Source organism: Muntiacus reevesi, chromosome 3, assembly GCF_963930625.1.
Source record: "Muntiacus reevesi chromosome 3, mMunRee1.1, whole genome shotgun sequence".
In the NCBI taxonomy this organism is placed as follows: domain Eukaryota; kingdom Metazoa; phylum Chordata; class Mammalia; order Artiodactyla; family Cervidae; genus Muntiacus; species Muntiacus reevesi.
The window spans coordinates 6,499,993-6,514,708 of NC_089251.1; the positions used below are offsets into that span (position 1 = coordinate 6,499,993).

Consider the following 14,716-nt stretch of genomic DNA (forward strand, 5'->3'; position numbering starts at 1 on the left):
AATTAGTGGCATAAAACAACACACATGTGTTATCTTATAGTTCTGGAGGCCAAAAGCCCAAAATCAATCTCGGTAGGCTACAGTTAAGGTACCCACAAGACTGGTTCCTTCTAGAAGCTCTGGGGGAGAATTCTTCTCCTAGTCTTGTCCAGCTTCTAGAGGCTGCATTCTCCGGCTCATCTTCCTTTCACCTTTGAGGCTAACAGTAGTATCTTCTCTTCTCTCTGACCTCTGCTTCTGTCTTCACAGCTTTCACGCCCAATTCTATGGCCTCTTTTTTTAGGAGGACACTTCTTTTTATTGATTTGTTTTCACTTTTGGCTGTGCCGGGTCTTCATTGTTGTGCAGAATTTTCTAGAGCTGGGGTTCCTCTCTAGTTGCAGTGTGCGGGCTTCTCTTGTTGGGGTTCCCAGGCTCTAGAGCACAGGCTCAGTAGTTGTGGGGCATGGACTTAGTTGCTCCACAGCATGTGGGATCTTCCTGGATGGGGGATCCAAGCCGTGTCTCTTGCATTGGCAGGTGGATTCTTTACCACTGAGCCAGGAGGACTCTTCTGATTCAACTGGATTCACGGAGATCCAGGAAAATCTCCCCATTTTAGGACCTTGACTTAGTCCCTGCAAAGCCCCTTGGCCATGTTGCCTAACAAACACACGCGCTCTGAGGATGCAGATTGGACATCTTTGGGAGTGGGGAGAGGTGGGGAGGGGCACACTATTCAACAAAGTGACATTAGTGTCCTTACAGCTGTGGTTCAAGTGTCCAGGCTGAACGTGGGGGCAGAGGGTTCGGATCTCAAGCCCACTCCCTGTCCTGACCCTCAGGGAGGCCCAGGTTAGTGAATCTACCACCCCGTGGAGGTCGGGCAGGCTCCTGGCTTTGCTGCACCCTCTGGCAGGCAGGCAGGGCCATACAACCCTCCAATTCCTAGACTAGAAAGCGTTTAAGGATTTCCCTAGAGGGGTGGGGCGGGGCTAGAGGCCCAGTAGGGACACTCCCCCACCCATAAACCCCCCACGGCGACTCTGCTTCTTCCAAAACCCGAGAGCTGAGAGCCGAAGTTGCTGCCCTTGGCTGGGAGTGGGCGGGTGCAGAGTACAGACAAGCCTCCCTGCGCTCTCCCTGCCCCTCCCTGCTCCCGGAGACACACGCGCCCGAGCTCTCTGCCCGCCGTCTCTTCCCCCAGCCGCCGCCGCCGAGATGCCGCCCTCCGGCCTGGAGCTGATGAACGGCCAGGTGCTCCCCGCCTTTCTTCTCTGCAGCGCGCTGCTGGTCATCAAGATGTACGTGGTGGCCATCATCACCGGCCAAGTGAGGCTGCGGAAGAAGGTATGTGCGGCTCTCTGGGACCCCCCAGTCCCGCGTGCGTGCGCTCACGTCTCCGGCAGCCGCCGGGAAGGCTGGAGTCGCGGACCCTTTGCCAGGAAGTCATCCCGGCCCCGGAGCGTGCGGGAGCGAGTTGGGAAGGACCTGCCCCCCTCCCAGCCCTGTGGGATGGCTCCTCTGTGGCCCGCACGTCCCTGACCCGTGGCTGTCTTTGTTTTAACCCGAATCTGCACGTTCTCCTTGCGCAGGGGCCGTGCTCACCTCGGTAGCGCTCCGGTCTCGGTACTGGCGCCGCCTAAGCGAGCACTGACCCGGCGGGTTAAGAGCGTTTTACCCGCTCGCTGTGTGCCCAGGTAAGCTCTCGGCACAGCCAGATTCCCGCGTCGCTCTTGAAACTGCGGCGCTCAGCCTCCCTCTGACCCGGCGGTTTCCCGCACCGAAGAGCTGATATTTGGGTGGGATGGAAACCGGCCGAGCAGGAGCCCCGAGCAACCTTTCAGTGGAAATTCCCGACTGGCCCCGGGCGAGGTCGCTCCCAAACCCACCGCAGCCTTCGCACGGCAGATCTCGGGCCAGGCTCCCCTGGAGTTCTCCGAGAGGAATTTCCCCCTCCGATCGGAGTCCCGGAGCCAAAACAACAATAAAGATTGACGCCAAGATCTGAGCCGGTGTGGGGTGAGGCGGGGCGCGGGGAGCCGCTGGGCGGGAGGGCTGCTTCCAGCCAGAGCCGGAGGAAACCTTCCGGCCGAGCTCGCCAGCCATCCCGAGCGCCACGAGGGATAGCTGATTATCCACCAGGTATTTCAGAGAGATGTCCCCAGCCCTGCCCCTTTGCCCAGCTCAAAGGCAAGTCGAGGCTGGCTCGGACATCGTCCTGAAGGTGGACGGTCGGCGGGGGAGCCGGGGCGGGGAGGTGGGGTGGGGTGGGGGGCGGGTCTTGCTCAGCCCCGAGTCTCAGCAGGTACAGACAGGACGCCAGGCAGGTCAGCCTCCCAAGTGAAGAAACTCCTGGAGCAGAGAGAGGCACACTGGTCATCCTGACTTCCCCCTGCCCTGTCCCCACCCCATGCGTGGGGACAGCCTCACAGAGCCTTCTTCACAGACTGAGTCCTTCTTGGAGTGAGCGTTAGTCCCCATGATGGTGGGGAGGCCGTATTCAACTTCTGATCCACACCAGAAACCTGGGCTCCGACACCTGGTGTTGCCTGTGACGGCAGGGTTTGGATCCAGGTGCCCAACTCTGGAGCCCACACCCTGCCATGGGGGAATGGCGTTCTCCCAGGGCCGTGCGGGGCCCAGAGCTTTCCTTTTCACGTGGATTAGGGAAGGAAGAGTCAAACCTGTTGGGGTGCCTTTCTGTCGGGTCAGTAGGGCGTGGCAGAAGGAAACCACTCGGGCTGTCCCTGGATTCTCCCAACCCTGTGAATTTCCGTCTCATTCCTGCTCCCTGCATTCAGGCAGCCAGGGAAGAGCTGGGGGAACTACCCCATGGGGAGGTGACTCGGGGATGCTCTGGCTCCTCCGCCCATTAGCCTGGGGACTGTGGGCAAGTCTGAGAGCTTGATTTCCTCATTGGTAAACTTCAGGATAGTCACGTAGTACCGGGAGAGTTCAGTGCCTGGCACTGAGCAAATGCCCCCACCATGTTAGTCTTCATTACTTATTAACAATTGGAATTAACATGACCGGCCATAGGTCTCCTGGTGGGGGTACATCCCAAGGCCTGCCCACCCCACCCCCGGTCCCTGCTGGAGGCAGTGCTTCTGCTTCCAGTGCCTGCACTGCTGCGGCTCCTGGCCCAGCCAATGTGTATTCATGCTGTCTTCAGGGGTGAGCAGCCTCGTGGGCTGTGGGCACCTAGGATGACTGCCCACTGAATGCCAAGACTCTGTGAAAAGTGTCACAGGCCCACGGACTGTGTGCAGGGCCATCAGAACCAGTGATTCTGTGACTTAAGGGCCAGCAAAGAGGAATTCCAGTTGTGGGGGCTCCTGATCACGACAGACACTGCATTCACCTCCAGGGTGAGGAGGGCCAGACCCATCAGACAGGACGGGGAGAAGAAAAGCAAACACCTGGGGACAGACTAGGGTCTTCCCTGCTGGCTCAGATGGTAAAGAATCTGTTGGCAATGCAGGAGACCTGGGTTTGATCCCTGGGTCACAAAGATCCCCTGGAGAAGGGAATGGCAACCCACTCCAGAATTTTTGCCTGGGAAATCCCGTGGACAGAGGAGCCTGGCGGGCTGCAGTCCTTGGAGCCGCAAAGAGTTGGTCACGACTGAGGGGCCAGATATTGGAAGCAGTAGGATCTGTCATTGGATGAGCAATGTAGAAAGCATGCTACAGAGATTCAAGTCTGCTGAGGGGTTGGTGGGGTGGGCTGGCTGGATGCCCACTGGCAACGGTGGAGCAGGAGCAATAGGTGTGGACTTCGATGACCTGAGTGTGTGTAACCTCAGGTCCCTCCCTGCTTTGCCGTGACAATTCATCGAGTGCCCTCCTGGCGCCAGGCATTGTGCCATGGCATCTCCACTTAACTTCCTTCATGCGGTAGATGATCTCAGTGTGATCTGGAGTTCACAGATGAGGAAGCTGAGACCCAGGAAAGTTCAGATACCTGCAGTTAGTTCCTGTGGGGCTGGGTTTCTCACTGGGGCCTGTCAAGGCTCTCTCACTGCTCTCAGTTCAAAGTCTAAATTCTTAGGATGCCTCTAGGACCCCTACAACTTGATCTTGGAACTCTGTCCCTTGCTTGTCACTGCTCCAGCCATGCTGGTTTTTTATTCTTCACACATGTTCTTCTTCCGACCCCAGGGCCTTTGCACATGCTGTTCCTGATGCCTTGAATGCGGTTGCTATAACCCTCCCATTTTCTGGTTAATGTTGTCGCATCCTTCAAGTCTCAGCTTTACTGTCACTGCCTCAGAGATGCCTTCTCTGATTCCCAGACTTGGTCGGGTCTCCCATGAACATTCTCAAAGCTAACCCTGTCTTCTTTTTCCTTACTGTGACCACCTGATCTTTTCTGGTTCATTGGCAAGTCCCTCATTACACTGTGAGCTTCCCAAGAGCAGGGATAAGGGGGCCTTTTTCTTACTCTTTTCAAGCTGCTATACAAAAAAATACCAGAGACTGGGTGGCCTAGAAACAACAAAAATTTATTTCTCACAGTTTTAGAGACTGGGACGTCCAAGGTCAAGGCACGGGCAAGTTCAGTGTCTGGTGAGGGCCCACCTCCTGGTTCATAGATGGCGGTCTTCTTGCTGGGTCCTCACACTGCAAAGGGGGAAGGGAGCTCTCTGGAGTCTCTTTTATGAGTGTTGATCTCATTCAAGAGAGCTCCACCCTCATGACCTCATCACCTCCCACCTCCTAACACCACCTCACTGGGAGTTAGGTTTTAACACAGGAAATTTGCAGGGACACGAGCATTTAGTTCATAGCAGCCTTGTTCACGATGAGTCCTCAGCACTCCGCACACAGTAGGAGTTCACAGACGCTGCTGAATGGACATGTATGTGACTGCATCGCCACAGACCTAGTCCACTGGGCCGTCCATCTCATGAACAGTAATTCTCAGCTGATGTATTCCAGGCTTTTGCCAACCCCGAGGATGCTCAGAGACATGGAGGCCTCCAGTATTGCCGGAGCGACCCAGATGTGGAACGCTGCCTCAGGCAAGTACCCTTGGTCCTTGGCCAGATCACAGCCTGCTCTTTCAGACCCTCTTCTGAACATGGGGCGCTTGGAGGATGCCCAGGAGCCAAGATCTTCTGCCTTCTGAATCCTCTTAAACAGTTTTCATTATTTATTCATTGATTTCACTTCTAGTTAAGTATTAGTTAAGAAAAGAAAAGTTAGGAAAAGTATTATAGTACGTCCTCATGGCTCAGCACGACAGAGTTAGAAAAGGTTATTCAGTGTGAATTTATTCAGTCCGTCTCTAACCTCTGACCTGAAGAATCTGCTCTCCGGAGGCTCACGCTGTTACCGGTGTCTTATGCATCTTCTTGGAGAAACTTCTGCATTTACAACACACACGCTGTGCTTTTTCCTCTGTATCCCCAAAGGATCACCCTTTACCCACTGATTTACACTGTGGGTTTTTTTTAATGTAACAACAGAGATTGTTTCATATCAGCCTATATAGGGGCCTTGTTCATTACATCGGTGCCTTAGTATTTATGCCGTTTCTCTGTTGAATGGATGGTCCATAACTGATCCAACCTCTTCCCCTCTGATGGCATTTAGGCTGAGTCTTTCTCTGTTATGAACAGAGTGCATCAAAACTTCTTTCCTTTGCCTTTGTGTGTACGTGTGAACAAACCTGCCGGATGCAATCAAATGCTAAGAAATACTGTCTAATGGTATCTAAGTCCATTCCCACCACTGGTGTGTGAGATGTGTCTCTATGCTCCTGCCAACATAACGGGTGAAAATGTATGTCCCTTTTCACTTTGACGTTGCGTTTCTTTCTTCCTTCCTCTCTTTTTTGGCTGCGCTGGGTCTTTGTTGCTGCACATGGGCTTTCTCTAGTTGTGGCTAACCACTGGACCACCAGGGAAGCCCCTTTACTTTGCATTTCTGAATGAAGTTCAACATCTTTTTGTAGGCTTAGCTTTCCCCGTCAATCAAAAACAGTTTTATCTTATAGAGATCAGAACTATTCATTGCAGTTTGGTAATATTGAAAATGTGTAGAGGATAAGGGGAGAAACCACTCACAAATCCAATCACTGTTGACATGTTCTTCTAGCTCCTCTTTGACGTCTGTCTAAATATTTTTCATAGCCTAAGGCGTGCATTGTACACCTAATTTGGGGTTCTGCATTTTTTCAGATAATGCTATCTCATGAACACTTTCCATGTCAGTAAATACTACTCAAAAAGTGGTTCTTAAAAAAGAGCTGTGTAGGGAGTTCCCTGGTGGTCTAGTGGTTAGGACTTAGTGGTTTCCCTGCTGTGGGCTGGGTTCAATTCCTGGTCAGGAAGCTGAGATCCCACCAGCCTCATGGTGTGGCCAAGAAAAGGAAGGGGCTGTGTAAAATTCCATCAGATGTTAATTTCACAAAGCTGGTCTCAGTGGGTATTTTGGCAGTTTCCTCTGCTGTTTTACACCAACAGGCTGGAGAAGCAGGAGGAGGCCCTCCCCGGGTGTGGGGGGAGGAGGATTGTCAGTGGAGTGGAATGGGGATGGGAAGGATGGGCAGCTTAGACAGGAGGGAGACGGAGACAAACCCTCACATGGTTCTTATCACGTTCCCATGAGTCACAGGCAGACATGGGTGGGACAAAGCAATAAAAATAATAGAGATTCTTTTACTGAAAGAAAGTCAGTGGGGTTTTTCCTTACATTTTTCTTGGCCATTGAAAATTACACATGTACTTGCGGTTTGTTAAAGTTACAGAAATGCATAATATAGAAAGTGAGATTCATTGCTATTTCACCCTTTCTAATCTGTGATTCATGGGGTCGCAAAGAGTCGGACATGACTGAGCGACTGAAGTGAACTGAATGTAACTATGGGCTTTCCTGGTGGCCCAGTGGTAAAGAATCCGCCTGCAATGCAGGAGACATGAGTTCAGTCCCTGGGCCGGGAAGATCCCCTGGAGAAGGAAGTGGCAACCCAGTCCAGTATTCTTGCCTGGAGAATCCCATGGACTGAGAAACTGGAGGGGCTACAGTTCGTTGGGTCTCAAAAGAGTTGGATACAACTTAGCCACAACGACAATGTAATTACAGGATACAGTCCTTCACATGAGTTCCATCCGTCCATCTGTCCATCTGTTAGTTCACTCCACATCTAATGAGCACTTCCTAAGCGTCAGGCGCTTCCCTGGTAGCTCAGCTGGTAAAGAATCCGCTCACAATTTGGGAGACCTGGGTTCGAGCCCTGGGTTGGGAAGACCCCCTGGAGAAGGGGAAGGCTACCCACTCCAGTATTCTGGCCTGGAGAATTCCATGGGCTGTATAGTCCATGGGGTCGCAAAGAGTCAGACACGACTGAGCGCCTTTCACTTCACTTCCTAAGTGTTACGTACGGTGCTAAGTACTAGTTGTACTTTGGTGAACAAAAGCCTCACCCATCACGACAATGCATACGTGACCCTCAGGCCGTCTGCTTGTGGGGAAGGGTGTGATTAGCATCAGGGACAGCAGGCCGCCAAGGCGGTGTATACCCCAAGCCAGCTCAGAACATCCACCCAGAGGCGTGTTTCTTTTCTCCCAGGGTGTGCGAGTTCTGCGTAGCAAAGCTTACTTGTGGCACAGGAGTAGTTACACAGGCTCCTGAGTGCTTTACTTCTGCTGGCTGTAACCACGCCGGGGAGAGACCACACACCTGCCTGGTGCCGAGACACCGCCAACACCCCCCCCACACACACAATTTAATTTTCATTTCTGAACTAAAGGACCTATGATCTACAGATGTTGTTTAGTCACTAGGTCATGTCTGACTCTTGTGACTGGACTATAGCCCAGCAGGCTCCTCTGTCCATTGGATTTCCCAGGCAAGAGTACTGGAGTGGGTTGCCATTTCCCTCTCCAGGGGATCTTCCCGGCCCAGGGATCGAACCCATGTCTCCTGCATTGCAGGTGGATTGTTTACCACTTGAGCCTCCAGGGAAGCCCCTATTATCTACTGTGCGAATGCTCAAATGGCTGAAATTCAGTTCAGTACTTTCTGAGCACCTCTTATCTAATAATGTTTTATATAATTCAGCGAGTGTTTACTGGGGACCTTCCATGGACTGGTCTTTACTGGGACTTACTATGCCAGACCCGGGGGCTCCTGGGCCCCCCAGGGCTCCTCCTGACTTCACAAAACTTCAGGAAACCTCAAGGGTACAGAGACTCATACATCCTGTCATCCGCTACCGGAGAGCTGGCTGGAACCTGATGGGAGATGCCCTGGAAGCAAAAGTGGGTTAAATATTAGACCAGGGCTTTTAGTGCAGCCAGGGCCACCTTCCACACAAACAGGAAAACATTTAGGCCCTGGTTCTTAGAGCACAGATCTGCCTTGTGGTTGAGCGTAGGCTGGAGCCCAAACATTAACCCCACTCTGGGGGAAGTCGGAAAACAGATTTCAAGGAAAGTTTTGGAACCCAGGCACATCCTTTTAGCGAGTCCCTATTAAGTTTCTCCGGTTTTCCTGGTAGCTGAGCTGGTAAAGAATCCACCTGCAATGCAGGAGACTCAGTTCGTTTGCTGGGTCGGGAAGATCCCCTGGAGAAGGGATAGGCTACCCACTCCAGTATTCTTGGGCTTCCCTGGTCGCTCAGATGGTAAAGAATCCGCCTGCAGTGCAGGAGACATGGGTTGGATCCCTGGGTTGGGAAGATCCCCTGGAGGAGGGCATGGCAACCCACTCCAGTATTCTTGCCTGGAGAATCCCTTGGACAGAGGAGCCTGGCGGGCTACAGTCCATGGGGTCGCAAAGAGCTGGATATGATGGAGTGACTAACACTTTCGCTTTTCATCGAAGTCTGACGTTGTGTCTTTTGATCAAATTCTGAGTTTGTGTGAATGAAACTGCTATGGGTGAGTGGGGCGGGGGGCTCTCTAAGTGGCCCTGAGAAAGGAAGACAATAAGCACCTGACCCAAGCTTTGGGATAGTTCTGATTACCTGGAGCGTGTAGACGACATCTGAGTGAACTGGTTTGTCAGGAGATTGGGTCCCGACATCTCTGCATTAGAAGTCCCTTAAGACACCACCCAGCACATTATTTGTGGATGGTGGACAGAGGCCCAGAGACAGACTTGGCCAAGGCCAAGTGTCTAATAAGCACCCAGCGAGCTGCAGGCTGCAGGCCTCGCACACTTCCTCCCCCCGCCCCCGTGCCATAAAATGTTTTTTATTAATTTGGCCTGCCCTTCTGAGGGCGGTCGGGAGTCTGGCAAAACAGCTTTAGCAGTCGTGTCCAGGACGGGGCTGGTGATGGTGATGATGACAAAGAGGGAGACAGCTAGATCAGGGCAAAGCTACTCCGTGCCAGGGGGCCTCCCTGGAGGCTCGGTGGTAGAGAATCCCCCTGCCAGTTCAGGAGACACAGGTTGGATCCCCGGATCGGGAAGATCCCCTGAAGAAGGAAATGGCAATCCATTCCAGGATTCTTTCCTGGGAAGTGCCATGGACAGAGGAGCCTGGTGGGCTACAGTCCCTGGGGACACAAAAGAGTTGAACATGACGAAGTGACTAAACAGCTACGAGCTGTTTAGCACTGTTAGAACCCTGTTTAGCAGGGTTCTAAGCATAATAGGGACCAACTCGTCCACTTGGCAGTAACCTTCCAAGGGCGGAACTAGTAGCTATAGCGGAGGAAGCCCGTCTGCCAAGGCCACATCACTCATGATGGCTAAGCTGCCGCTGAGCCCAGGCCGTCAGATATGGGCTCTGCCCTCCTTGCAAGAATGCAGTTTAACTCTATTTTATACCTGCCTTTAAAGCTAAGCAGCCTTTACCTCGTATCAAACCTGACTTCCAAGAAATCATCTGGGTGGATAAGAATAGGCTCAACACAAGAGGAGAGAGCTGGCTGACTGCCAGCCGCCACCCTTGCCCAGGAGGACCTAGCGGGGACGGGGAGAGGGCCCTCTCCTCACCCCTGTCACTTGATGCAATAAAGTGCAGCTAGTGTTGCAATATCTGGTGAGGGGAAGGGGCTGGCCTGATGCTGCAGGAGGCCATGCAAGTCCAGTCTGGCAGGAAACAGCTTTGAGCGAGCTTTACCTTAAAAAAAAGTGGTTGTTATTGGAATGACACGTTTTTGCCCAAGCTTCTGTCTGGTACGTGACTCTCTCCATGTCTCTCTGCTCAGATCCTGGGATGGGAGGAGGGCATGAGTTACCTTGCCTCATCCAGCTGAATGTCTCACGTCTCCTCCATCCTTACCACTTGTGACTTCGCGGGGCCCCGCTGTGGTTTTCAGTGTACCAGAGGGAGGAGGATGGGAGACTGGGTACCCCAGGGGCCTAAGGTTAGAGTTGAGGGGTTTTATCAGCTCCCAGACACCTCTGCTCCCTCAAAGGTGACCTCCTGAATCCTCTAGTCCTGAATGCGGAGGCCAGGAGGTAGGGCCACACCTCCCATCCTTACACCTCCTCCCCGCCCTGTATCCCCTGATTTCTTTACCTCACCTGTGCTTGGGGTTTGGCCAAGGATCCTCTCAACAGCTTTCTGAGAAGTGACTCACCCTTAAAGTGTAAATACCTCTTTTAAGGAGAAGTGCCTGAATGAATGGGTATCATATGCTAGTTATGCTTTTCCTGAAACTTTCCCAGAAACGTCCAGGATGACAAAAATACTCCCCATCTCGTGAGTCACCTGTGGGAGGCAGACCACATTTTCTGGGACACATAGACTTCACGAGAAATAGGTTCTGCGAGGTGTCTGTCTGAGTGTGTGTGTGTGGGGGGTTGTTGTTACACAGCTCCTTCTCCATAGCATGGGATGACTTTATAGCCACAGTTGCTGCCTCTTCCCAGATAACATAAGGGACTTGCTCGATTGAGGAGCTGGAGTGGCCCCCATCCTCATTTCCCCCCCACTTTTCCCCTGAAGCCAAAACCCGGCCGGCTACTTTCACATGGGCATCTAGCAGATTTCCCCCAGCTTGTGAGACCAGCCCTGCTCGTGAGACCAGCCTTGTGTTTCCTGGGGCTGGGTCCCGAGGTTGGGCTCTGTGAGATAAGGAGAAGGAAGACTCATGTTTGGTCCAAGATATGGGGACAGAGATACCAACTACCGTGTCCCGAGTCTGATGTAAGAAAGATCCAGGACCTGATGGGTTTACGGGAGCTTTTGTACACCCGGAATGAATTCCAGGCCCCTTACTCTGCTTCTTGAGGGCTCTCTCCCCAGCTTATCCTGATCCTGCCTCACTCCCTCTTATGACTACATGCCAGACACATGTGGAATGCTCACTTCCTGAGCCTTCAACACACTCTGCCCATTCCCACCTCCGGGCCTTTGCACATGCCCATCCTTCTCCCTGGAGAGTTCATCCCTGCACAGATGGCCCCTCATTTTTCAGGCTTCACCACAAATGTCTCCTTCCCTGACCACACCCACCCTAGTCATGCTGCAGAGACCCCTGCAGCCCTGGATTGTGGAGAGCTCCTCCTCCCCGCCCTGCCCAGTTCCTAGCATCCACATACCATGGCCCTTGGCTGAGACTCTCTTTGCAAGAGCGGGAGGGAAGAGGAGGACCACAGCAGGTCCCCACTTAGGGGCTGCTGGGCTGGGCCTGGCTTGCTGGTGCAACCCTGGTGAAACCTTCCAGCTGAAAGGCTTGGAGAAGGGGCTCCGCTTCCAGCAGCATCTCCACACCTCACACGTGTGGCCTGTCCTCAGGAGAGGTCACAGCTCGGGCACTGTGTTCCTGTTTATTTGCGCCTCCAGCATGCCAGCTCTGGCTTTGGTCTCTTGCTTGGTCTCTAATTTATGGGACTCGACCTCCCTCCACAGAGGAAGCTGCCCATTAGCAGGAGTCATGGAAAATGTGAACCGACTCTTAGCTGAAGTGGATGAGTTTTCTTTGTTGGTCATTTTTTTATGGCCGGGTTAAACACAGCCACCCCCACGCTCACCCCCATCACCGCACATACACACACACTTGATCATTTTAAACAAAGCAAGAAACAGGGTAGCACAGATGAAACAGCCTCACTACTGTCCAGCGATTGGCTGGCTCCATGAGTGGAAGTTGTTACTGAATCCCCAAGAGGAGGAAGGGTTTGCTTAGATTTAGGGGCAAAGAAGACAGAGCCAGGTGTGGCTGTGCTCTTAGCCCGTCCTACTGGGGAGGGCCCAGGAACCTGCATTCAGAAGGAAGCGGCCTCAGAAAAGCCCTGCCTTGGGGAAAGGTACACAGCATGGACTGGGGAGTGCCTGGTAATCTAGTGGTTTGGATTCAGCACTTCTACTACTGTGTCCTGGGTTCAATTCCTGGTCAGGGAACTGAGATCTCATAAGCCACGTGGTACAGTCAAAACTGAAAAAAAAAAAAAAAAGATCAGGGGCTGGAGGCAGACCTAGGCCCGCCCCAGCTCTCACGCAACCCCAGTGAGCCCCACTTTCCCCTGCTGGTGTCCAAGGCCAGAGGGGAGGACGGGGGAGGCCATGGCAGGTGCTGGGTCCTGGCGAGCCCTAGGGCTTGGTAGGAAAACCCAGGCGGCAGCCCTTCGTGGCTCCCAGGCCACTAACAGGGCTGCACTTCCTGAGCTGCTTGCAGGCACCAGCTTGGAGTCATGGTCCCCCTCTGCCTCTGGGGTACCTCCTTGTCCCGGCCACAGCGGACGTGAGTCTGGCACCCCAGAGATGATTCCCAGGGGTGCAGGGCCTTTGGGGGCAGAGGGTCCCAGCGTCCAGGACATTCTCAGAGCTGACACCTGGCTGACCGCACCGCTTTGCCTTCTCAGAGCCCACCGGAACGACATGGAGACCATCTACCCCTTCCTGTTCCTGGGCTTTGTCTACTCCTTCCTCGGGCCGAACCCCTTCGTCGCCCGGATGCACTTCCTGGCCTTCTTCCTGGGCCGCGTGGTGCACACCGTGGCCTATCTGGGGAAGCTGCGGGCGCCCACCCGCTCCCTGGCCTACACCCTGGCCCAGCTCCCCTGCGCCTCCATGGCCCTGCAGATTGTCTGGGAGGCAGCCCGCCACCTGTGACCAGCCGCGGACGCCACCTCGGCCGCCAGACCACCAGCCACGAGCCACTGGGGCTGAACCTGGGGGACTGATGGCCCCTTTGAGATTGTGACAGGCCCCGGGGCCTGGTTTCCTGGCGACTGACTGAGCACATGATCTTGGGCCCAGGGGGCCTGTGTGTGTTTGCCCGTGTGTCCCCTGGATTCCTGGGTGAAGCGGCCGATTTTGGAACCGTTTAGAGATGGATTGTCATGATTGATAGAAAATTCTTCCACTGTAAAAACCTCCCTCCCTCTTCCTCCCCAATGCTGGGAAAAGTGAACAGAGACTCGGTTCAGGTTTTGGAACCTAATGACCTTGTGAATCCAGGGATGTAATAAATGAGGACTTCTCACCTCCACCGCAGAGATTCTGGTTCGGCTGGTCAAGAGGGGAGCCTGGGCATCTGCATTTTTAGAAAGCTCCCTTGAGAGTCCCAGCGATGGTGGGGCCTGGGTATCATTGCCAGTTCTGTCTTGGGGAGGGCCCAGGGCAGGCAGGGTGTGAATTTCCCTTAGGATGGGAGTTGAGTGAGGTGGGGGTGGGGTTGTGTGCCTTTGTGCCCCGCTGACACTTCCCTGTGTTCCGGCCACGTTCCTTGGCTCGACGTTTCTCTCCTTGGCACAGGCGCTGATTGGGAGGGCCCACCAGTAAGGCTGGCCTTCTCTTCCTGAGGCTTTAGTTGCTCCAAAGCGCTGTCCATCAAGAATGATGCGCTTTGAAGGACCAAGCGCTAGAAGAAATTTTCTGGCTCCTTCCATATTTGTGAGGTTTGAAAACCGCCGATGTGCCCCTGGACCCTTGGTCTAAGACTGTGTGGGTTCAGACACTTCTTAGTGTCTGAGCAGCTCAGCGCCTTCCCCGCTGCTCCCTGGCCGTCTGCTGCTGTCCGGGCTGGCCGAGAATCTGGCTCCCTGGACACTTGTGGGCTTGTGTCTGGGGCAAACACACAAACACGCCCAGACTAGGGCGTTACACCACTCAGAATGCAAGCGGACTCCTGGGAGACACCCTCTCCACCTCCTGCCACGGGCAAGTAGGAGGGGCACTCAGCCAGCATTTTGGCAGAGGAGGAAATCAAAGCTCAGAGTGGACTCCCTGCAGTGCAGGATCAGCTCTGAACCCAGCTTGTGTCTGGCTTCCAAACCGGCTCTAACCACTGCGCCCTCCGGCCTCACTTTCCACACCCACCACCCACCCCCTCCCAGCACTGCCCCTTTCTTCTAGGATCTGGGGACGCCCCCTCCCACCACCCTGCAGCCCCTGAACCTCTGCCCCGGAGGACTGATGAGGACTGACGGGCTTGCCTAGTAGGGCGGCGGGAGTGGGCCGGGCCTCCCTGGGGACCCCAGGCCTCACAAGAATTCTGAGTTAGGCCCGGTCCGGCCGCGCTGGGAGCTGCCAGTGGGTAACACTGCCCCCTGGTGGTGAGATGGGCCTCTGTTCAGGAAAAGGGAAAAACTGCAAGTCTCTCAGTTGAGTCCGACTCTTTGCGACCCCATGGACTGTGAATTCTCTAGGCCAGAATACTGGAGTGGGTAGCCTATCCCTTCTCCAGCGGCTTCCGGACCCAGGATCGAGCCGGGGTCTCCTGCATCGCAGGCGGATTCTTTACCAACTGAGCTATCAGGGAAGCCCCCAAATATTTACTTATTTATATTATTATTATTATCATTATTATTATTATTATCAGTTGCA

At 53.9% G+C, this 14,716-nt stretch overlaps 1 protein-coding gene across 1 annotated transcript; it reads left to right on the top strand.

The window, feature by feature from the left end:
- The first annotated feature begins 1,029 nt into the window (after positions 1-1,029).
- On the top strand, positions 1,030-13,384 carry PTGES (prostaglandin E synthase). Its single transcript, XM_065928271.1, has 3 exons — positions 1,030-1,329; positions 4,923-5,005; positions 12,751-13,384. The coding sequence occupies exons 1-3, from the start codon at positions 1,201-1,203 to the stop codon at positions 12,998-13,000; spliced, it is 462 nt and encodes a 153-aa protein (XP_065784343.1). The 5' UTR covers positions 1,030-1,200; the 3' UTR covers positions 13,001-13,384.
- Positions 13,385-14,716: the final 1,332 nt, after the last annotated feature.